At 40.9% G+C, this 22,902-nt stretch overlaps 1 protein-coding gene across 16 annotated transcripts in view; it reads left to right on the top strand.

The window, feature by feature from the left end:
* CADPS2 (calcium dependent secretion activator 2) overlaps nt 1–22,902 on the top strand; it is a 914,362-nt gene that overhangs the window by 859,567 nt on the left and 31,893 nt on the right. For all 16 annotated transcript variants that reach the window (XM_075345069.1, XM_075345070.1, XM_075345068.1 and 13 more), the window contains one exon: nt 2,141–2,245. In XM_075345069.1, coding sequence (XP_075201184.1) covers nt 2,141–2,245 — 105 coding nt within the window. The remainder of the gene's footprint in view (nt 1–2,140; nt 2,246–22,902) is intronic.

Below are 22,902 nucleotides of genomic sequence, written 5' to 3'. Positions count from 1 at the left end.
AGAAAGCTGATGAACTGAGAGCGTTCGTAGTCTTGGTGTGGCAATTTCCATAGTTGGTGGCAACTATTGGCTCCGAGGGAGCTGTGTCCTTGTTGACCCATATGTTATTAAAATGCACAAGCGCTGCGTTTCTCAATATTTCAGCCCTATTTCATTGTCAATACCACCTTCTGAGCCGTTCAGCTTGTTGGTTGCTCTAAAGATTCTCTTAGATTGGGTTTGAAAACTTCACCTTAAACACTAGATTAGACTGATGTTCTGTTTTCCGTGCTCCTGTTGATTTGTTGAACCTTTGCAGGGCTGGAAAGCAAGTAGCAGCTTGATGGGGAGACAGGCTGCTAATATGATTTACCAGTCTACAGTCATGCACAATAAGTGTGAATAAATACAAGGGTCTCACAGAATCAACCCTAGCTTTTCCTTTTCTCTTATTTTTGCTTGTCAGGAAAATAATGCATGCCCTTACAGGAGCTTGATGTGCTATGAATGAGATATAAAGCAAAACTATTTTCTTTTTTTTACCTCTCTTTTTTTTTGCTGTCAAATACATTGCATGAGGATGAGATGAGTGCTGTTCAGACATTACGGCAGAGATTGCTTGGATTTCTGTATTATGTGATTGGAAAATTGCTGCCAAACATTTAACCGCTTGCTCCCTGAGTAAACAGCAGCTGTCTCGTCGGAGAGCCAGCACTGCTATGACTTTTACGGATGGGCTGGTTTCATTTTAAATTTTTTAAAAATGTGAATTATTTTGTCTTTATCTTTAATTACATTTTGCATCTCTCCAGGATTGGCAGACGTTCTGTGAATTCTGGAAAGGACACTGTAGCTGATCATTTTATAGATAATCGCCTTGATTTTTTTTTCTCCCCAATTCACATATATTTTCTCTGACAGTCAGTGGCTTACTGTTTTCCATGTATAAGGACAGTATAAAGATTGAAAAATGGGAGATGGCTTCATAAAAACAAGGAAACAGATGATTGTATTTTTTTCAAACTGTACATTTATTTACAAACATTGTATTACGTGAACAAACATACAATCTGTTACATTGAACAGAATTGGTGTGAATCAGCATTTAGCTCTATTGATCTGCTGGAGAAAACACAGATAATAAGTATAGTTTAGAAAAAAGCACACATAGCAGCTATTCTTCCATCTGAATATGCTCATATAAAAGATTAAGGCTTTTAAAGAATTACTGTTTAGTTACACAAGGTGATACAGCAAGGATTTTTTCCGCTTCAGTTTTGTGCACATTGTTGTTTGTCTTCCGTAAGAAGACGCAATGTTTTTCCTATTTACACTTCTCGACACATTGATAAGAAGCAGGAAATTACTTTAGGAAAGGACTTAAACCCCTCTCCCGTGGAGAGACTCCCTACGAACAGGGCAGGAACAGGAGATCTCAATAAATGTAATCTCTTACTTCTTAACAGGATCACATCCTTCACTTTTCCAGTGTAACTAAAAAGCTTTTGTTCGGCGTTTAGAACAAAGTGAACATAGGAGCTTTCCAGAATTCAAGCCTGATTTATAGCACAATGAAATGCCGTCTTTTTACTATGTCAGTACATAACATAGAGACCGATAAGTAAATGTCTAAATAGAAAGATATACAGATAGCCATGTCCAGATAGACATAATGAATAATAGACAATTATCACATTTGTTTACATTGATCTATTCCTACTCGTTATACCCTGTAATTTGTTGAGTGATTAAATGGTTAACAGCAGGGGTCTACCCTATAAATCAATAGAAAATTACATAATTACAGGTCATCATTGCCTCCAACCATATGTATTTTATTGCCCATGTGTTCTGCTTCCTCATAGCTGTAGAAACCGCTTTTAATATCCATCGTTGAATAATGCTGGCTGCAAAGTGCAAAACAGTATTTTAATGAATGTTACAGCTTGGAAGCAGAACAGTTAGTGCTAATTCACATAAAGAACAATCCAGGTCAGGTTGCTTGATTTCCTGGCGAAACATACAGTTCTCTTATCAGGAAATTATAGCATTATTGACTTCAAGTGCTGGCCTGTCATCATTTCAGAGTGTTTCATTAGCAGTCATTACCGTATCTGTTAAATGAATACTGCAGAGTTCTTTGCTTTCTTTTTTTTTACAGCTATGGTATAGCAGTTCCGTTAAAGTCATATGTGTGTGGTTGGCAGACAGATTAGATCTTCAGCTTCATGTGTATCAGTTAAAAACCATCATCAAGATTGTGAAGGTAAGTAATGTGCCAAATGTCTTCTTTTCCTTCCTCCATTGTGTTCCTGTTCAGCTTATTGCAGTGTGTAAGTATTTGTGTGCTCCTCTTAATATGTGTGTAATTAATACCACGAGACAAAAGGGTGCAAATGGCGCATGAATACTCCAACCTATGGCAACCAATTACAGATGTAGTTTAGTGCTCATTTATAATAGGCAGCTTTTCAGTCAGCGAGTTTGATATTGATTCAGGCACGATTTACCAAAAGTATCTGAATAGCATTTTACTGTGTGCACAGTATGAAATGGCCATATAATTACTCCAATTTGACTCTCATAAGCTGCTTAACCAATTCATAGATGGGGACGTTTCAACTCATTGCGATCAGCTCAATGATGTTTGCCTTTCTCAAGTGTGTAGAAATATAGAAGATAACACAGTGGTCCATGTTATGTCATTGTTATCACTTTGGCCAACAGTCAATTTGTTTTTACTAACCATAGAAAAGTTATTGATCAAATTAATTAAAGGTCTGATGGCTACAATTCACATCTTTCACAGGCTAATTTAGACAACCATTTGGCAGAACGGATTTATTGCCAAATACAAATTTTCACTTGGTGCTATTACAAAATGCACTGAAACCGTGTCGCAGAAATGATGAGATAGGAAAGAAATTACCAGCCGTTCTTATAAAACTAATCTGCCTTTATATGTCTGGCTTTTTTAGATTTATTTTACCATATTTTACAAAATCATTTATGATTTTCAAGGTTCCAGGTACATTTTGCTAAATGACTAAAGGAGCTTGTGATAAAAGACGAATTGTGGGCTCTTCTATAGAATTGTCTGGTAGATCTACAATGTAACAAGAATATACTGTATTAGACTCCAGTAAATATGGCGATAGAGCTCAAATGTCTCTTAGAGCGCCATAGTCTCTTATCCAAAATTTGCTTGCATTTGCAACAGCCGTAAAACGTGTACTACTGCTGTAGAATATTGAAATGTTCATTTCATAACACATTGATGAATTTACTGTGGAAATCTGTTTATGTTGGGGAGAAAAAAAAAATCATTTAATGTAATTAAATCAAAAAAGTAGCATACATTTTAATTAATTTAGCATAAGCGTGGCTTTTGACAGCTCATACGCAATGGATTGGTTCACAAACTGAAATACTTGCCAACAACAGCCTCTCTCTGATGTGTATCATGCTTGCTTCCGCTGGTTGTTAAGTAGCAGCTGAATGATGGCTTTTGTTTTATTGCCTTCTTCATGGAATACTATTTGGCAGGCATTAAAGACAATATCCATACCTGGTTTATTGTACTAGAAATATTTTTTTCACATATTTTCCCTGTCTCAATGCTGAAAGTGCTTAAGATAGTATTAATTAAGACTGTTTTGTCAGTACTACAGAAGACGCTTCAAATATCACTACCAATGCTAGTGTAGCCTGCTTAGAAGTTCTTTTTTAGGCTTAGTTGAAACAGGTTCAACAGTTGAACTGTTTTTCACTCGTAGAATATTTCTCAAGAAAACATATAAATTCCTTGATTTAGGAATATTTGTAATTAGTAATGTTGTCATTGACTGGTTGGTTAGAGTTGCTAGTTTTAATTAAGACTAGTTAAGTCTATCATGAGTGTGATTTAAACACTATAAAACATTGTTTTTTATAAGCAATCTTTATCAGTCATCTTTATAGATGTTAGTTTGCAGAACACCACAAATAACAGCTGACAGACATGGATGAACATGGCATTGGTAAAATCTGAGTCGCTAGATAGGGGCGCAAGAGGTAAGGGCGCCCACTATCACATCTGAAGAAGGTGGAACTGTGCTTTATGATGAGCTATTGGACTCTTCTATTTGTATCAGCTCCTGTGTAAATATTCACCTTTCATGACTAGCCTCAAAAATATTTTCTATATTGTACAGTCCTGATTAAAAAAAAAAAAAAGTTTGGTCGCTGTGTAAAATGGAATGAAAACACGGCTGGAATGATTTGGAAATCTTGTAACCATATTTTATTCACCATAGAACACACCAGAAAATTTAACTAATTTAAAAACTGATACCAACACTTTTTAAACTTGGGACAGGGCCATGTGTACCATTTTGTAGCATCCCCTTATCCTTTTACAACTGTCTGTAAATGTCTGAGAATTGAGGACACCAAATGCTGGCATTTTGGGTGAAGAATGTTGTCCCATTCTTGTCTGATGTATGATTCTAGCTGCTCAACAGTCTTGGATCTTCCTTGCCAGATTTTTCATTTAATAATATACCATATATTTTCTATTAGTAAAAGGTTCTGGACTGTAGGCAGTCGGTTCATCACCTGAACATGTCTACACTTCTACAAAGTTATGTTGTTGTGATGGATGTAGTATGTTTAATGAAACAGTGTGACAGCCGCGCAGAAACTCAGTAAGTTTAATTGTCCTGCTTTAATCCCCCTTTTGCTTCCTTCTGCAGAAGCTGTTAAGATTGTGCTACTCAAAGAAGCAATGTGTTTCAGGTGTGCATTAAAGTACATCCACAAGTGTAACACTAATTAACTCAGATGTTGCAATAAAGAAGCTTCCAAAGACATGACATCATCAAATGGGCTGTCCCATATTGTTTAAATTCATAGTAGTCTTAGTGTATGTAAACTTTTGACTTTGCAGAAAATAAAAATGCCTCAAAACATTTTCTCTCATTATTCTAACATAAGGCAAATATATACAGTACAGACCAAAAGGTTGGACACACCTTCTCATTCAAAGCGTTTTCTTTATTTTCATGACTCTGAAAATTGTAGATTCACATTGAAGGCATCAAAACTATGAATTAACACATGTGGAATTAAATACTTAACAAAAAAGTGTGAAACAACTGAAAATATGTTTTATATTCTAGGTTCTTCAAAGTAGCCACCTTTTGCTTTGATTACTGCTTTGCACACTCTTGGCATTCTCTTGATAAGTTTCAAGAGGTAGTCATCGGAAATGGTTTTCACTTCACAGGTGTGCCCGGTCAGGTTTAATAAGTGGGATTTCTTGCCTTATAAATGGGGTTGGGACCATCAGTTGTGTTGTGCAGAAGTCTGGTGGATACACAAATGATAGTCCTACTGAATAGACTGTTAGAATTTGTATTATGGCAAAAAAAAAAAGCAGCTAAGTAAAGAAAAATGAGTGGCCATCATTACTTTTAGAAATGAAGGTCAATCAGTCCGAAAAATTGGGAAAACTTTGAAAGTGTCCCCAAGTGCAGTGGCAAAAAAACATCAAACGCTACAAAGAAACTGGCTCACATGAGGACCGCCCCAGGAAAGGAAGACCAAGAGTCACCTCTGCTGTGGAGGATAAGTTTATCAGAGTCACCAGCCTCAGAAATCGAAGGTTAACAGCAGCTCAGATTAGAGACCAGATCCATGCCACACAGAGTTCTACCAGCAGACACATCTCTAGAACAACTGTTAAGAGGAAACTTTGTGCAGCAGGCCTTTATAGTAAAATAGCTGCTAGGAAACCACTGCTAAGGACAGGCAACAAGCAGAAGAGACTTGTTTGGGCTAAAGAACACAAGGAATGGACATTAGACCAGTGGAAATCTGTGCTTTGGTCTGATGAGTCCAAAGTTGAGATCTTTGGATCCAACCACCGTGTTTTTATGCGACGCAGAAAAGGTGAACGGATGGCCTCTACATGCCTGGTTCCCACTGTGAACCATGGAGGAGGAGGTGTGATGGTGTGGGGGTGCTTTGCTGGTGACACTGTTGGGGATTTATTCAAAATTGAAGGCATACTGAACCAGCATGGCTACCACAGCATCTTGCAGCGGCATGTTATTCCATCCGGTTTGCGTTTAGTTGGACCATCATTTATTTTTCAACAGGACAATGACCCCAAACATACCTCCAGGCTGTGTAAAGGTACCATCACACTAAGTGACGCTCCAGCGATCCCACCAGCAACCTGACCTGGCAGGGATCCGCTGGAGCATCGCTACACGGGTTGCTGGTGAGCTGTCACACAGGCAGATCTCACCAGTAACCAGTGACAAGCCAGCAGCGACGCGTGGAAGCATGCTGCACTTGGTAACTAAGGTAAATATCAGGTAACTAACCCGATATTTACCTTTGTTACCAGCGCGCACCACTTAGCGCTGGCTCCCTGCACACCTAGCCACAGTACACATCGGGTTAATTACCCGATGTGTACTCTGCTACGTGTGCAGGCTGCAGGAGCCGGCTTCTGCGGACTCTGGTAACCACGGTAAACAGTGGGTAATCAAGAAGCCCTTACCTTGGTTACCCGATGTTTACCTTCGTTACCAGCGTCCGCCGCTCTCACACTGCCAGTGCCGGCTCCCTGTTCCCTGCACTCCTTGCCACAGTACACATCGGGTTAATTACCCAATGTGTACTTCGGCTACGTGTGCAGAGAGCAGGGAGCCGGCACTGACAGCGTGAGAGCGGCGGACGCTGGTAACGAAGGTGAATATCGGGTAACCAAGGAAAGGGCTTCTTGGTTACCCGATATTTACATTGGTTACCAGCGTCCGCAGAAGCCGGCTCCTGCTGCCTGCACATTCAGTTGTTGCTCTCTCGCTGTCACACACAGCGATGTGTGCTTCACAGCGGGAGAGCAACAACTAAAAATGGTCCAGGACATTCAGCAACAACCAGTGACCTCACAGCACGGGCCAGGTTGTTGCTGGATGTCACACACAGCGACATCACTAGCAACATCGCTGTTGCGTCACAAAAGTCGTGCCTCAGCAGCGTTGTTGCTTAGTGTGACGTGGCCTTAAGGGCTATTTGACTATAGAGGAGAGTGATGGGGTGCTACGCCAGATGACCTGGCCTCCACAGTCACCAGACCTGAACCCAATCGAGATGGTTTGGGGTGAGCTGGACCGAAGAGTGAAGGCAAAATGGCCAAGTGCTAAGCATCTCTGGGAACTCCTTCAAGACTGTTGGAAGACCATTTTTCGTTACTACCTCTTGAAGCTCATCAAGAGAATGCCAAGAGTGTGCAAAGCAGTAATCAAAGCAAAAGGTGGCTACTTTGAAGAACCTAGAATACATTGTGTGCAGACTTATTAGGCAAATGAGTATTTTGATCACATGCTACTTTTTATACATGTTGTCCTTCTCCAAGCTGTATAGGCTTGAAAGCCAACTACCAATTAAGTAAATAAGGTAATGTTCATCTCTGTAATGAGGAGGGGTGTGGTGTAATGACATCAACACCCTAAAGAAGGGGTGCATACTTATTAGGCAACTTCCTTTCCTTTGGCAAAATGGGTCAGAAGAGAGATTTCACGGGCTCTGAAAAGTCCAAAATTGTGAGATGTCTTGCAGAGGGATGCAGCAGTCTTGAAATTGCCAAACTTTTGAAGCGTGATCACCGAATAATCAAGCGTTTCATGGCAAATAACTAACAGGGTCGCAAGAAGCGTGTTGGGCAAAAAAGGCGCAAAATAACTGCCCATGAATTGAGGAAAATCAAGCGTGAAGCTGCCATTTGCCACCAGTTTGGCCATATTTCAGAGCTGCAACATTACAGGAGTATCAAAAAGCACAAGATGTGCCATACTCAGGGACATGGCCAATGTAAGAAAGGCTGAAAAATGATCACCTTTGAACAAGAAATATAAGATAAAACGTCAAGACTGGGCCAAGAAATATCTTAAGAATGATTTTTCAAAGGTTTTATGGACTGATGAAATGAGGGTGAATGGCCCAGATGGATGGGCCAGAGGCTGATCAGTAAAGGGCAGAGAGCTCCACTCTGACTCAGATGCCAGCAAGGTGGAGGTGGGGTACTGGTATGGGCTGGTATCATCAAACATGAACTTGTGGGACCTTTTTGGGTTGAGGATGGAGTGAAGCTCAACTCCCAAACCTACTGCCAGTGGTACAGGAAGAAGTCTGTATCGTAAAAAAAACCATGATTTTCATGCAGGACAATGCTTCATCACATGCATCCAACTACTCCACAGCGTGGCTGGTCAGTAAAGGTCTAAAAAATAATGACATGGCCCCCTTGTTCACCTGATCTAAACCCTATAGAGAACCTGTGGTCCCTCATAAACTGTAAGATCTACAGGGAGGGAAATCAGTACACCTCTCGGAAAAGTGTCTGGGAGGCTGTGGTGGCTGCTGCACGCAATGTTGATCATAAACAGATCAAGCAACTGACAGAATCTATGGATGGTAGGCTGTTGAGTCATCATAAAGAAAGGTGGCTATATCGGTCACTAATTTTTTGGGGGGTTTTTTTGCATGTCAGGAATGTTTATTTCTAAATTTTGTGCAGTTATATTGGTTTACCTGGTGAAAATAAACAAGTGAGATGGGAATATATTTGGTTTTTATTAAGTTGCCTAATAATTCTGCACCGTAATAGTTACCTGCACAAACAGATATCCTCCTAACATAGCCAAATCTAAAAAAAAAACCACTCCAACTTCCAAAAATATTAAGGTTTGATATTTGAGTCTTTTGGGTTGATTGAGAACATAGTTGTTGATCAATAATAAAAAAATCTGCTAAAATACAACTTGCCTAATAATTCTGCACCCAGTGTATATTCAGCTGTTTCACACTTTTTTTGTTAAGTATTTCATTTCACATGTGTTAATTCATAGTTTTGATGCCTTCAATGTGAATCTACAATTTTCATGAAAATAAAGAAAAATCTTTGAATGAGAAGATGTGTACATACGTTTGGTCTGTACTGTATGTACAGTGGGGAAAAAAGTATTTAGTCAGCCACCAATTGTGCAAATTCTCCCTCTTAAAAAGATGAGAGAGGCCTGTAATTGACATCATAGGTAGACCATAACTATGAGAGAAAAAATGAGAAAACAAATCCAGAAAATAACCTTGTCTGATTTGGCAAGATTTTTTTTGCAAATTAAGGTGTAAAATAAGTATTTGGTCAATATCAAAAGTTCATCTCAATATTTTGTTATATATCCTTTGTTGGTAATGACAGAGGTCAAACGCTTTCTGTAAGCCTTCACAAGGTTGGCACACACTGTTGGCCCATTCCTCCATGCTGATCTCTTCTAGAGCTGTGATGTTTTGGGCCTGTCGCTGGGCAACACGGACTTTCAACTCCCTCCAAAGGTTTTCTATGGGGTTGAGATCTGGAGACTGGCTATACCACTCCAGGACCTTCATATGCTTCTTGCGAAGCCACTCCTTCATTGCCCTGATGGTGTGCTTGGGATCATTATCATGCTGAAAGACCCAGCCACGTTTCAGCTTCAATGCCCTTGCTGATGGAAGGAGGTTTGCACTCAAAATCTCATGATACATGGCCCCATTCATGCTTTTATGTACACGGATCAGTCGTCTTGGTCCCTTTGCAGAGAAACATCCCCATAGCCTGATGTTATCACCCCCATGCTTCACAGTAGGAATGGTGTTCTTTGCAACTCGGCATTCTGTCTCTTCGAAACACAATGAGTTGTGTTTTTACCAAACAGTTTTACTTTGAATTCATCAGACCATATGACATTCTCCCAATACTCTTCTGGATAATCCAACTGCTCTCTAGGAAACCTCAGATGGGCCCGGATCTATAGTGGCTTAAGCAGTGGAACACATCTGACACTGCAGGATCTGAGTCCTGATGGCGTAGTGTGTTACTGATGGTAGTCTTTGTTACGGTGGTCCCAGTTCTATGCAGGTCCCCCCGTGTGGTTCTGGGATTTTTGCTCATCATTCTTGTGAGCATTTTGACCCCACGGTGTGAGATCTTGTGTTGAGCTCCAGATTGAGGGAGATTATCAGTGATCTTGCATGTCTTTCATTTTCTTATTATTGCTCCCACAGTTTATTTCATCACACCAAGCTGCTTGCCTATTGCAGATTCAGTCTTCCCAGCCTGGTGGAGGGCTACAATTTTATATCTGATGTCCTTCGACAGCTCTTTGGTCTTCACCATAGTGGAGTTTGGAGTGTGACTGAGGTTGTGGACAGGTGTCTTTTATACTGTTAACGAGTTCAAACAGGTGCCGTTACTTCAGGTAATGAGTGGAGGACAAAGGAGCCTCTTAAACAAGAAGTTACAGGTCTGTGAGAACCAGAAATCTTGCATGATTTTATACGACTAAATACTTATTTCCCACAATAATTTGCAAAAGCAATCTTGCCAAATCAGACAAGGTAATTTTCTAGATTTATTTACTCATTTTGTCTCTTAGTTGTAGTCTACCTATGATGTCAATTACAAACCTCTCTCATCTTTTTAAGTGAACTTGTACAATTAGTGGCTGACTAAATACTCATTTCACTACTGTATATGTATCTTTTTAAATAGTGCTATAAAAATAGTTGTAGTAAGGCCTGGGGGGCTGCAGAAGGAATCAAAATTGGAATTAAAACAGGACAATTATACTTACTAAGTTTCTGCCTGGCTGTCACACTGTTTCATTAAAGCTTATGAATATTCACTGCTTCTGCTGCCCACTCCCTGTGATAGTGTCTGTGATTGGTTGCAGTCACACCTCGTCCCCACTCTCTGTGCAAGTGTTCATGATTAGTTGCCCTCTCACTAGCTGTCAGGGTCCCTGAAGTGCAGTGTAATAAGAATAAATAGATGGAAATACTAGCGTAGTGTCCCCCGTATCTTGATAACCATTGCAGATAAAGCAGACAGCAGTACCCTGCTGTGTGCTTTATCTTCGCTGCGTATCAAAATACGACGGTCCCCGCATGGCTTTTTTAATTATTTAAATAAATACTTTTAAAAAGATGGCATGGTATTCCCCCAATTTTGATATCCAGCCAAGATTAAGCAGACAGCTGGAGGCTGGTATTCTCAGGCTGGGGAGGCTCATGGTAATTGCGCCCTCCACAGCCTGAAAATAGCAGCCCACAGCCACCTTAGAAATGACGCATCTAATGGATCCATTAGATGCGTCAATCCTGGAGCTTGCCCAGCTCATCATGATTGTCCTGGAGCAGTGGCAATAGGTTAATATAAAGGATTAATGACAGCTGTGATTTGTCAAAAAAATCACAGCTGACGCGAAGCCCTGGATTAGTAATGAGTAGGGGTTTATTAGACCCTCCAGTATTCATGTGAGTAAAAAGAATAAATATAATACAGAGAAAAGTCCTTTAAAAAAAAATAAAAACACCCTCTTTGTCCAATTTATTAACCTCTTCATGACACATGACATACTAGATACGTCATGGACTGTGTCAGGTTAATCAGAGATCCCTGCACATGTCAGATGATTTGAACAGCTGACATGAGCTGCTATCAGGCACAAATGGATTAGCGTTCTATTCGCACCTGTTAACCCCTTGCATCTCGCTGTCAAAATGTGACCGTGAAATAAAACAGCGTGCTATGGTAAGCATTCACTTACTCTGCACCATTGGATGTCACATGATGTGATCACTTGGATCCGATGGTTGTCATGGTAGCACAGGGTCATGTAATGACTCCTGTAGCTATCATGAGTCACTTCCTCTTACACCCGTCAAACCGCCGTGTGTGAGAGTAAAGTATCTTTTCTGCAGATCTCAGCTGTGATCTACAGATCTCAGCTGTGATCTACAGAAAGGAACTAACGATCAGACTGCTGATCCTTATAGTCCCCTAGGGGACTAGTAAAATAGAAAACAAGTAGAAGAAAAAGTTTTACAAAATTAAAAAAAACCTAAAAGTTCAAATCACCCTCCATTCACCACATTGAAAATTAGAGTTATAAAAAATATACACACATTTGGTATCTCCACGTTCAGAAATGTCCAATCTGTGAAAATATAAAATTAATTAATATGATTGGTAAATGGCGTAGTGGCAAAAAAATTCCAAATGCCAAAATTACGTTTTTGGTTGCCGCATATTTTGCACAAGATGCGATAACAGGGGATCAAAATGTAGCATCTATGCAAAAATGATACCGTTAAAAACATCAGCTTGAGACGCAAAAACTAAGCTGTCACTGAGTGATAGATCACAAAAAATAAGAACGCTACAGATCGTGGAAAATGGCGCAAAAAGTGCGCCTTTTTTTGGACAAACTTGTGAATTTGTTTTAACCCCTTAGATAAAAGTAAACCTATACGTGTTTGGTGTCTACAAACTCGTACCGACCTGAGGCATCATATCCACACTTGGGTTTTACCATATAGTGAACACGGTGAATAAAATTTCCTCAAAATCATCTAGCAGTCGCACTTTTTTTGCAATTTTTTTCATACTTAGAATTTTTTTGCCATTTTCCAGTACACTATATGGTAAACTAATGGTTTCACTCAACAGTACAATTTGTCCGGCAAAAAATAAGCCCTTAAATGGCAAGATGAAATAAAAATAAAAAAGTTACAGCTCTCAGAAGAAGGGGAAGAAAAAAAATGGAAAATTGCCCAGGGTTGACGGGGTTAACCCCCCAAAGCACCCCATCAGGTCAGATGTAATCCACACCACAAAGTTCCATGATGATGAGGTCGCAGGCCGTGGCCACATTAGAAAAATGTGACCGATCACTGTGTCTGCGGAACTCACTAACAGAGCCGCAGCTGTGTCAGTGAGTTCACCTAAGGTCACAGCTATGGGTTCCCACAGTCCCCCAGTTGTGACCTCAGTGAACTCAGGTGAACTTATTGAACTAAATGCCGGATTAGGCTATGTACACAGAAATTTCTGCACCAAATCTGCATCTCCTGGTCAAAAAATGCATCACGTTTTTGGTGAGTTTTTCTGCCAGGAGATGCAGATTTGTTGCAGATATTTCTAAAACAAAATTCTCAACGTGTGCACATAGCCTAATCCAATAATTAGGGATTGAGTTCACCTGAGGTCACAGCTGGGGTACCGTGGGAACCGAGAGCTGTGATGTCAGGTGAACTCTCTGACATCGCTCTCACAGCTGTCACGTTTTCTAATGTGAATGACGTGCACTGCTACCTCAGGACGTAGCAGTGCCGGGATTGTTGTGGGACTTCATGGTGTTGATTATTCGGACCTGCAGGGGTGTTTTAGGGGTTAATAAATTGGATGAACACTGTGGGGGTTTTTTCAAATAAAGTATTTTTTCCTGTGTTCTTTTATTTCTTACACGATTAGTAATGGGGGGTCTCATAGACCCCTACCCATCACTAATACAGGGCTGCATAGTAGTTGTGATTTTTTTTACAAATCACAGCTCTCATTAACCCTTTATATTACCCCGATTGCCACTGCTCCAGGGCAATCGGAATGAGCTTAGGTAAGCATCAGAATTGGCGCTTCTAATGTGATGCGCCAATTCTGGGGTGGCTGCAGGCTTCTATTTTTAGGCTGGGGAGGGCCCAATCTGAGAAAACCAGCCCCCAGTTGTCTGCTTTAATTTGGTAAGGAATAAAAAGTGGGGGGACCCCGTGCCATTTTTTTTAAATTATTTATTTGAATTATTTAAAAATCCACATTAGGTCTCTGGTATTTTGATACACAGCCAAGATAAAGAACACAGCTGGGGTGCTGCAGCCTCCAGCTGTCTGCTTTATTTGCACTGGGTATCAAAATACTGGGAACCCTATGTAATTTTTCCAATTATTTATTTATTTTTACACTCCACTTCAGGGACCCAGACAGTTAGTGTGAGGGCAACCAATTACAGATGCCGACACAGTGAGTGGGGGTACAGTCTAGCTGCAACCAATCACAGATGCTATCACAGAGGGTGGGTGGTGGAAGCAGTGAATATTCATAAGGTTTAATTAGCGGACCTGGAAGCAGTGTGACAGTTGCATGGAAACTGTAAGTATAATTGTCCAGATTTAATCCCCATTTTGCTTCCTTTTTTAATTTATTTTTAACTGGGTGTCCGAACCTGAACAATAACACGGACTTCCCTAAGTTCAGGGTTCATGCTCAGACCCCGAACTTTGAAGTACTAGTTCACCAATCATTATTGATAGTGCTTTTCGTGATTTGTAAACTTCCCATTTTTTCCATAAAGAATTTCAAAGTTTGATGTATCTGTCCATATCAATTATCATGACATTAAGTCAGGGAATATTCATAGTAAGTTAATAAACAAAGATATTCCCAAGTGCAAAATTTTATTAATAAATAGTGCTAAACAATTTGATTCATGGAGGTATTACCATAAAATTGATAAGGATATACCTATAACCCCAGTCTGCTAGTAGGCAAACCGGGGAGCCAAATACAGATAATCAACAATATTTCACACAGGTTACCATTAAATACATAAGTATAACAGAGACTCCCAACAAGCCAATACTCAGCAATATCCTATTAAATAGCAAAAGTCCAGGACATATATAACCTCTACTCCTGTGGACAGATGAAAGAATGCCGTTAGGCTGAGATATGGAAGTCCTCAATATGTTGTACTGTAATGCTGGGTTTACACACTGCAACATCTCAAACGACATCGCTGTAACGTCACCGGTTTTGTGACGCAATAGCGATGTTGTTTGCGATGTTGCAGTGTGTGAAACCTATCAGTGACCCGGCCCCTGCTGTGAAGTTGTAATCGTTACAAATCGTTCAGGACCATTCCTAGGTCCTTTGTTTCCCGCTGTGCAGCATGAAGTTTCAGTGTGTGAAGACTTTGCAGCGACTTTGTTAGCAACTTCCCTTTCAAAAGGCTGCTTATCAACGTCCCCAAACAACCAGCTAGGTCGCTCTGCAGGTCCGGATCGCTGTTGAGTTGTTGGCCAGGTTTGCCTGTTTGAACGCTCACCAGAGACTTAGCAGAGACTTAGGGAGGTCGCTATTGCGTCACCAAACCGGTGACGTTACAGCGATGTCCTTTGCGATGTTGCAGTGTGTAAACCCAGCTTTAGGCGGTAAACCTGATGACTTTGTGCTTGCCTCGACGCGTTTCCCCATATAAATATAATGGTTCCTCAGGAGGCTAGGGGTATAAACACAATCTATCAGCAATCCCTCCATAAAACACAGTGCATACAATTTAAAACATACAAGATAACAATAAATCAGATAACCAGAAATACTTGCCCTGATTGAAGATTAGATAAAGGATAGTAAGCGTCAGATACGCAGATCCATGGTGTCAAAAATCCTGGATAATACCACTTGTAGGTCCAGACAATGCTGATATCAACCTCAGCAGTCAGGGAGCACCATAGAAATGCGTATCCGGAGGGAGGCATTATATATCCTCACCCACTTTCACCTGTATCCACTCATCAATCAGTGGCAGTGTGTCAGCACAGAGCGTCCTGATGAGTGCTATCACGCATGATCAGACCGGCTACGGATCGCTGCAGCGATCACCACTACACATCTGAGACGCCGGTCCGCGCATGCGCACTGATACTAGACGCAGCGTCCCTCATACCCGATCATGTGACCTGTATGAGCAAGTGACGCGATCAAAGCCACGCCCCATGTCCATAACCAGCATGAGCGGGGCTTCCAAAGGCAGGCAAGTAAATGTCACTGCTCAAGAAGATCACATGCAACCCTTGCGCCTACAATAAATCGCAGATATGGGTATTAAGGGAGGAGCAAATGCAGGATGAATACAGTCGGATCATAAAGACTATAGATATATATAATTAAATACAGTAATGCAAAGGCAATGCAAGTAAAGAGTACATATAATAAACCTCGATCATATATATTACAAAGCATATATGCCAACATATTTTAAACGTTAGTACAATACAATTTCAGGACTAAATAAATAAGATACAAGTTAAATATAGTCTGACAATACAGACAATTCCCAAACAGGGAATATGGTAGCTCATTGAGTATGGAAAAACAGGATAATAAAGTCAAACATAGGTAGTAAACAGCTATGAGGGGAGAAAGCACACAAATGACAATTGTTCATTCAGGCCCTTTGGGGTGAGAGACCCCATCCTAAAGATCCAGGCTGCCTCTTTCTGTAGAAGTATTTTATCAAAATTGCCTCCTCTTAAATTAGGTTTTACCAATTCCATCATCGCAAAGCGAATATGCCCCAGATTACCTCCATGTACCAAGTTCATGTGTCTCGCAATGGGAGTATCCCTCCCATTGCGAATGTCAGATAGGTGCTCTCCTATTCATTTCCTTATCTCCCGAAATGTCTTCCCCACATAGTCTAGGGGACATGTACATGTGGCTCGATACACAACCCCAGATGTTCTACAATTTCCAAAGTCCCTCAAAAAATATCTCTTCCCATTTGCTGAGCTCAAAAAGGACTTACACTGGTCTATGGAGTTGCAGATACTACAGTTACCGCAACGAAAGAATCCACAGATCCGTCTGTCTAACCATGTGCCCTCCATACGTGGACCTTGGTACATACTGTGAACCAATTTGTCCCCAATAGTGCGTCCACGCCTATATGTTATGCCGGGATTTTTTGGAATGAATTTACTCAAATCGGGGTCTGCTTTCAAAACATTCCAATATTTTTTAACAATTGCAAAGACTCGCTCCGACTGCATATCAAATGTTCCGATAATGCGTACCATCTCCTGGTCCAGTTGTCTCAACCGTGGGGTCATAAGAGAATGTCTATCAACATTTCTAACAGAACCAAATGATTGATCCAAGATTTGTTTAGGGTAACCTCGATCGAGGAATCTACCAAAAATATCCGAGGATTGCGCCCTAAAATCATTATCCCTGGAACAGTTCCTGCGTAACCGCAGGAACTGTCCCTTAGGAATCCCCCTCCTTAATGGGTAAGGATGGTGACTGTCCCACCTAAGGAGGGAATTAGTAGCCGTAGGTTTACGGTACGTCTTGGTATGCAATCTCCCATGGGTATCCTTACAAATAGTCAGATCCAAAAAATTGATTGATTGGGGGTCACAAACTGATGTAAAATGCAGACCAAGATTGTTTACATTTAGATTATCCACAAATAAATTAAACTCAATGACAGAGCCAGTCCAGAGGATGAGAATGTCATCAATGTATCGGACCCAAAGTCCGATACATTGATGAGAGTCCCCATCCTCTCCTCCAAAAACCACCGTTTCCTCCCACCAGCCTAGGAATAAATTAGCATAACTGGGGGCACATGGGCTCCCCATAGCTGTACCCCTAAGCTGGTGGAAGTACTTGGTGTTGAAAAGAAAATAATTATGGGGGAGTGTAAAAGATAACTCCTCTATGAAGACATTATGCCTTCCACACTCAACCGCCCTAGATCTAAGAAAGTGGTTGACCGCCCTGATGCCCAAATGATGGGGTATAGAACGATAGAGTGCCTCAACATCTATAGAGGCCAAGATGGTGTCCGGTCCTACACTCATGTCTTCAAGTAAGTGAAGAAGATGGGGAGTATCAAGAACATATGAGGGTAAAGAGGAAACGAAGGGGCGCAAAACCCTATCGATATAAATACCTACATTTTGTGATAGGGAATCGATACCCGCAACAATGGGCCTCCCTTTAAGTGGATGGAGGCCCTTATTGACCTTCGGGAGTGCATAAAAGATGGGAATAATCGGAGATTGAGGGACCAGGAAATCATATTCACCCTGTGAGATTAAGTTGTTACATTTAGCCCTATCTAAGATAGGAAGGAGGGTATCAACAAAAGATTTCGTAGGATCAGCCAACAGTAGGCCATAAGCATCACGATCTTTCAATATATTATTACACATTTTTAGGTAAACAGAATGACTCATTATTACTAAGTTTCCTCCTTTATCCGATGATTTAAATATCAAATTGCTATCCTTCATTAAGCCATTCAGAGCCACCCTTTCCCTTTCTGTTAGGCTGGAAGTGCAATGTGAATCAAAGGATGGAATCCTAGATAAATCCTCCTGGACCAATCTAAGAAAGATGTCCACACTTGTACAATTTTGTCCAGGGGGGACTTCTTACTTGGTCTCTTTAAACTTGTAAAAGGTCCCTCCCCCCTATTTTTGATGTTCTCCCCAAGCAAATCCGAGAGGGTACTATAACATTCAAAGTCCTCTTCGGAAATGCCAAGACTCCTACATTGCTCATGATTATGCTGTTCAAAAAAGAGCTTCCACTTAAGTTTGCGGCCAAATAGCTCCAGGTCTTTGACCCACCTAAAGCAATCAAAGGGATTTGAGGGGACATAGTTAAGACCTTTAGCCAAGACACTATAGTCATCCCTAGATAAAGTACGGTCAGACAGATTTAATATCTGCCCCTGCCCCATGGTGCCCGTGTTCGTAGATAATAATTCCCCATATTCCTTTGCGCTAAAAAAAAGCCAGAGGAACCCGCTGATGAAAAGGAGGGCTTTTGTTGGATTAGAGGCCCCTCCCGCTTTTTCTTGTGCTTTTTTGTGGGTTGCCATATGTGCGGAATGTAGTTCCCTGATAAGTAACAACTTAATCTCACAGGGTGAATATGATTTCCTGGTCCCTCAATCTCCGATTATTCCCGTCTTTTATGCACTCCCGAAGGTCCATAAAGGCCTCCATCCACTTAAAGGGAGGCCCATTGTTGCGGGTATCGATTCCCTATCACAAAATGTAGGTATTTATATCGATAGGGTTTTGCGCCCCATCGTTTCCTCTTTACCCTCATATGTTCGTGATACTCCCCATCTTCTTCACTTACTTGAAGACATGAGTGTAGGACCGGACACCATCTTGGCCTCTATAGATGTTGAGGCACTCTATCGTTCTATACCCCATCATTTGGGCATCAGGGCGGTCAACCACTTTCTTAGATCTAGGGCGGTTGAGTGTGGAAGGCATAATGTCTTCATAGAGGAGTTATCTTTTACACTCACCCATAATTATTTTCTTTTCAACACCAAGAACTTCCACCAGCTTAGGGGTACAGCTATGGGGAGCCCATGTGCCCCCAGTTATGCTAATTTATTCCTAGGCTGGTGGGAGGAAACGGTGGTTTTTGGAGGAGAGGATGGGGACTCTCATCAATGTATCGGACTTTGGGTCCGATACATTGATGACATTCTCATCCTCTGGACTGGCTCTGTCATTGAGTTTAATTTATTTGTGGATAATCTAAATGTAAACAATCTTGGTCTGCATTTTACATCAGTTTGTGACCCCCAATCAATCAATTTTTTGGATCTATTTGTAAGGATACCCATGGGAGATTGCATACCAAGACGTACCGTAAACCTACGGCTACTAATTCCCTCCTTAGGTGGGACAGTCACCATCCTTACCCACTAAGGAGGGGGATTCCTAAGGGACAGTTCCTGCGGTTACGCAGGAACTGTTCCAGGGATAATGATTTTAGGGCGCAATCCTCGGATCTTTTTGGTAGATTCCTCGATCGAGGTTACCCTAAACAAATCTTGGATCAATCATTTGGTTCTGTTAGAAATGTTGATAGACATTCTCTTATGACCCCACGGTTGAGACAACTGGACCAGGAGACGGTACGCATTATCGGAACATTTGATATGCAGTCGGAGCGAGTCTTTGCAATTGTTAAAAAATATTGGAATGTTTTGAAAGCAGACCCCGATTTGAGTAAATTCATTCCAAAAAATCCCGGCATAACATATAGGCGTGGACGCACTATTGGGGACAAATTGGTTCACAGTATGTACCAAGGTCCACGTATGGAGGGCACATGGTTAGACAGACGGATCTGTGGATTCTTTCGTTGCGGTAACTGTAGTATCTGCAACTCCATAGACCAGTGTAAGTCCTTTTTGAGCTCAGCAAATGGGAAGAGATATTTTTTGAGGGACTTTGGAAATTGTAGAACATCTGGGGTTGTGTATCGAGCCACATGTACATGTCCCCTAGACTATGTGGGGAAGACATTTCGGGAGATAAGGAAACGAATAGGAGAGCACCTATCTGACATTCGCAATGGGAGGGATACTCCCATTGCGAGACACATGAACTTGGTACATGGAGGTAATCTGGGGCATATTCGCTTTGCGATGATGGAATTGGTAAAACCTAATTTAAGAGGAGGCAATTTTGATAAAATACTTCTACAGAAAGAGGCAGCCTGGATCTTTAGGATGGGGTCTCTCACCCCAAAGGGCCTGAATGAACAATTGTCATTTGTGTGCTTTCTCCCCTCATAGCTGTTTACTACCTATGTTTGACTTTATTATCCTGTTTTTCCATACTCAATGAGCTACCATATTCCCTGTTTGGGAATTGTCTGTATTGTCAGACTATATTTAACTTGTATCTTATTTATTTAGTCCTGAAATTGTATTGTACTAATGTTTAAAATATGTTGGCATATGCTTTGTAATATATATGATCGAGGTTTATTATATGTACCCTTTACTTGCATTGCCTTTGCATTACTGTATTTAATTATATATATCTATAGTCTTTATGATTCGACTGTATTCATCCTGTATTTGCTCCTCCCTTAATACCCATATCTGCGATTTATTCTAGGTGCAAGGGTTGCATGTGATCTTCTTGAGCAGTGACATTTACTTGCCTGCCTTTGGAAGCCTCGCTCACGCTGGTTATGGACATGGGGCGTGGCTTTGATCGCGTCACTTGCTCATACAGGTCACATGATCGGGTATGAGGGACGCTGCGTCTAGTATCAGTGCGCATGCGCGGACCGGCGTCTCAGATGTGTAGTGGTGATCGCTGCAGCGATCCGTAGCCGGTCTGAACATGCGTGATAGCACTCATCAGGACGCTCTGTGCTGACACACTGCCACTGATTGATGAGTGGATACAGGTGAAAGTGGGTGAGAATATATAATGCCTCCCTCCGGATACGCATTTCTATGGTGCTCCCTGACTGCTGAGGTTGATATCCTCATTGTCTGGACCTACAAGCGGTATTATCCAGGATTTTTGACACCATGGATCTGCGTATCTGACGCTTACTATCCTTTATCTAATCTTCAATCAGGGCAAGTATTTCTGGTTATCTGATTTATTGTTATCTTGTATGTTTTAAATTGTATGCAGTGTGTTTTATGGAGGGATTGCTGATAGATTGTGTTTATACCCCTAGCCTCCTGAGGAACCATTATATTTATATGGGGAAACGCGTCGAGGCAAGCACAAAGTCACCAGGTTTACCGCCTTACAGTACAACATATTGAGGACTTCCATATCTCAGCCTAACGGCATTCTTTCATCTGTCCACAGGAGTGGAGGTTATATATGTCCTGGACTTTTGCTATTTAATAGGATATTGCTGAGTATTGGCTTGTTGGGAGTCTCTGTTATACTTATGTATTTAATGGTAACCTGTGTGAAATATTGTTGATTATCTGTATTTGGCTCCCCGGTTTGCCTACTAGCAGACTGGGGTTATAGGTATATCCTTATCAATTTTATGGTAATACCTCCATGAATCAAATTGTTTAGCACTATTTATTAATAAAATTTTGCACTTGGGAATATCTTTGTTTATTAACTTGATGTATCTGTCCACAGAACAGTTTTTCATTTTACCTCAGTTAATTTTGAGTAAGATTTGGCCTAGAGAAGATGGCCAAGTTTATGGATTGTGTTGATATACACTGATGAGCAAAAGGAAAACAATGTTTTGAACTTTTGACTTTCAGACTCCTCATCTCACCATCCATTACAGCTTTGAATGTAAGACTACCATCATTTTATAGACAATCATCTTGGCTATCTCATCTATAAATTAGACTTCTAACCGTTTAGCATAGGATTAGTTATACAGATTCTTGTCAGATCACTGCATTGTTGCTGTTTTGCAGCTTGTCTTGTAAAAAAAGGTTTTTCTTCCTGTATACTCCAAATTATAACCTGTTCTCTTAATAGTTCAGTGTGTAATTAGGTTGATTCCCAAGCGAAAGTTGACTGGTTCGAATTAAGAAGCAACCATGATGAAAATTTCCCAAGAAAAGAGAAACCACATTAACCAGCTAATCCCTTGCGGTCTCTCGGCCACTAAAATTGCCAAACTGCATTATATAAGTGCCATGCCACTTAGAATATGAAATCAAGTCTGTCCATCCATTCAAAAGCTATGAGGTGGACATGCAGGCAAAATATCGCAGTCAGCTCATCACAAGGTCTATCAGCTCTCGCGCGACAAACACTGCAGTGGAGGTGTCTCTTATGCTTTGTAATAGTAAGATGACAGACGTCCATGCAAGGGCGTGTGACTCACATTACACAAGTCTGGAATGATATCCCGAAAAAAAGGTGAAGAATCCTCAACATCAGTATTGTCATAAGAAGAGTCAAGTTTTGCAAAAAAGTTCAAAATGTGGACAGTAGAAGATTGGAAATGGGGGATTTTGAGCGATGATATGAAAGTCAATAGACTAGACTGATGGGTGCAAAAGAGTCTGGAAGAAACCAGGAAAAAAAGGCTGAGGGATTGAATAACTGAAGGAACTGTCAAGTTCAGTGGAGGAAGCCTTGTGATATGGTGGTGTTTCACAGCGAAAGACATTAGATACTTGACCAGGGTGGATGGAGGTCTCAATGCTGAGCTATATGTGAGTATTCTACAAGACAAGTTACTTTTTAAACTCGAATAATATGGATGTGAAAAGGGCGACATTGTGTTCCAGCAGTACAACGATCAGAAGCATATGTCGAGATTGGTGAAGAAAGTCCTCAGATTTCAACCCAATCGAACACTTGTGGATAGGGTTGAAGAAACAGCTGTATACTTACCCAAGTGAGTAGACTAGTATGCATGAACATTGGAAATGTGTAGAAGAGACCTGAGATCAGATTTCGGTCAAGGCATTCCCAGAATGATTAAGG

This window comes from Anomaloglossus baeobatrachus, chromosome 4 (genome assembly GCF_048569485.1).
Source record: "Anomaloglossus baeobatrachus isolate aAnoBae1 chromosome 4, aAnoBae1.hap1, whole genome shotgun sequence".
Classification (NCBI taxonomy): Eukaryota; Metazoa; Chordata; class Amphibia; order Anura; family Aromobatidae; genus Anomaloglossus; species Anomaloglossus baeobatrachus.
Note: the sequence above shows the minus strand (reverse complement) of the source record. Positions and strands in the feature narration are given on the sequence as shown.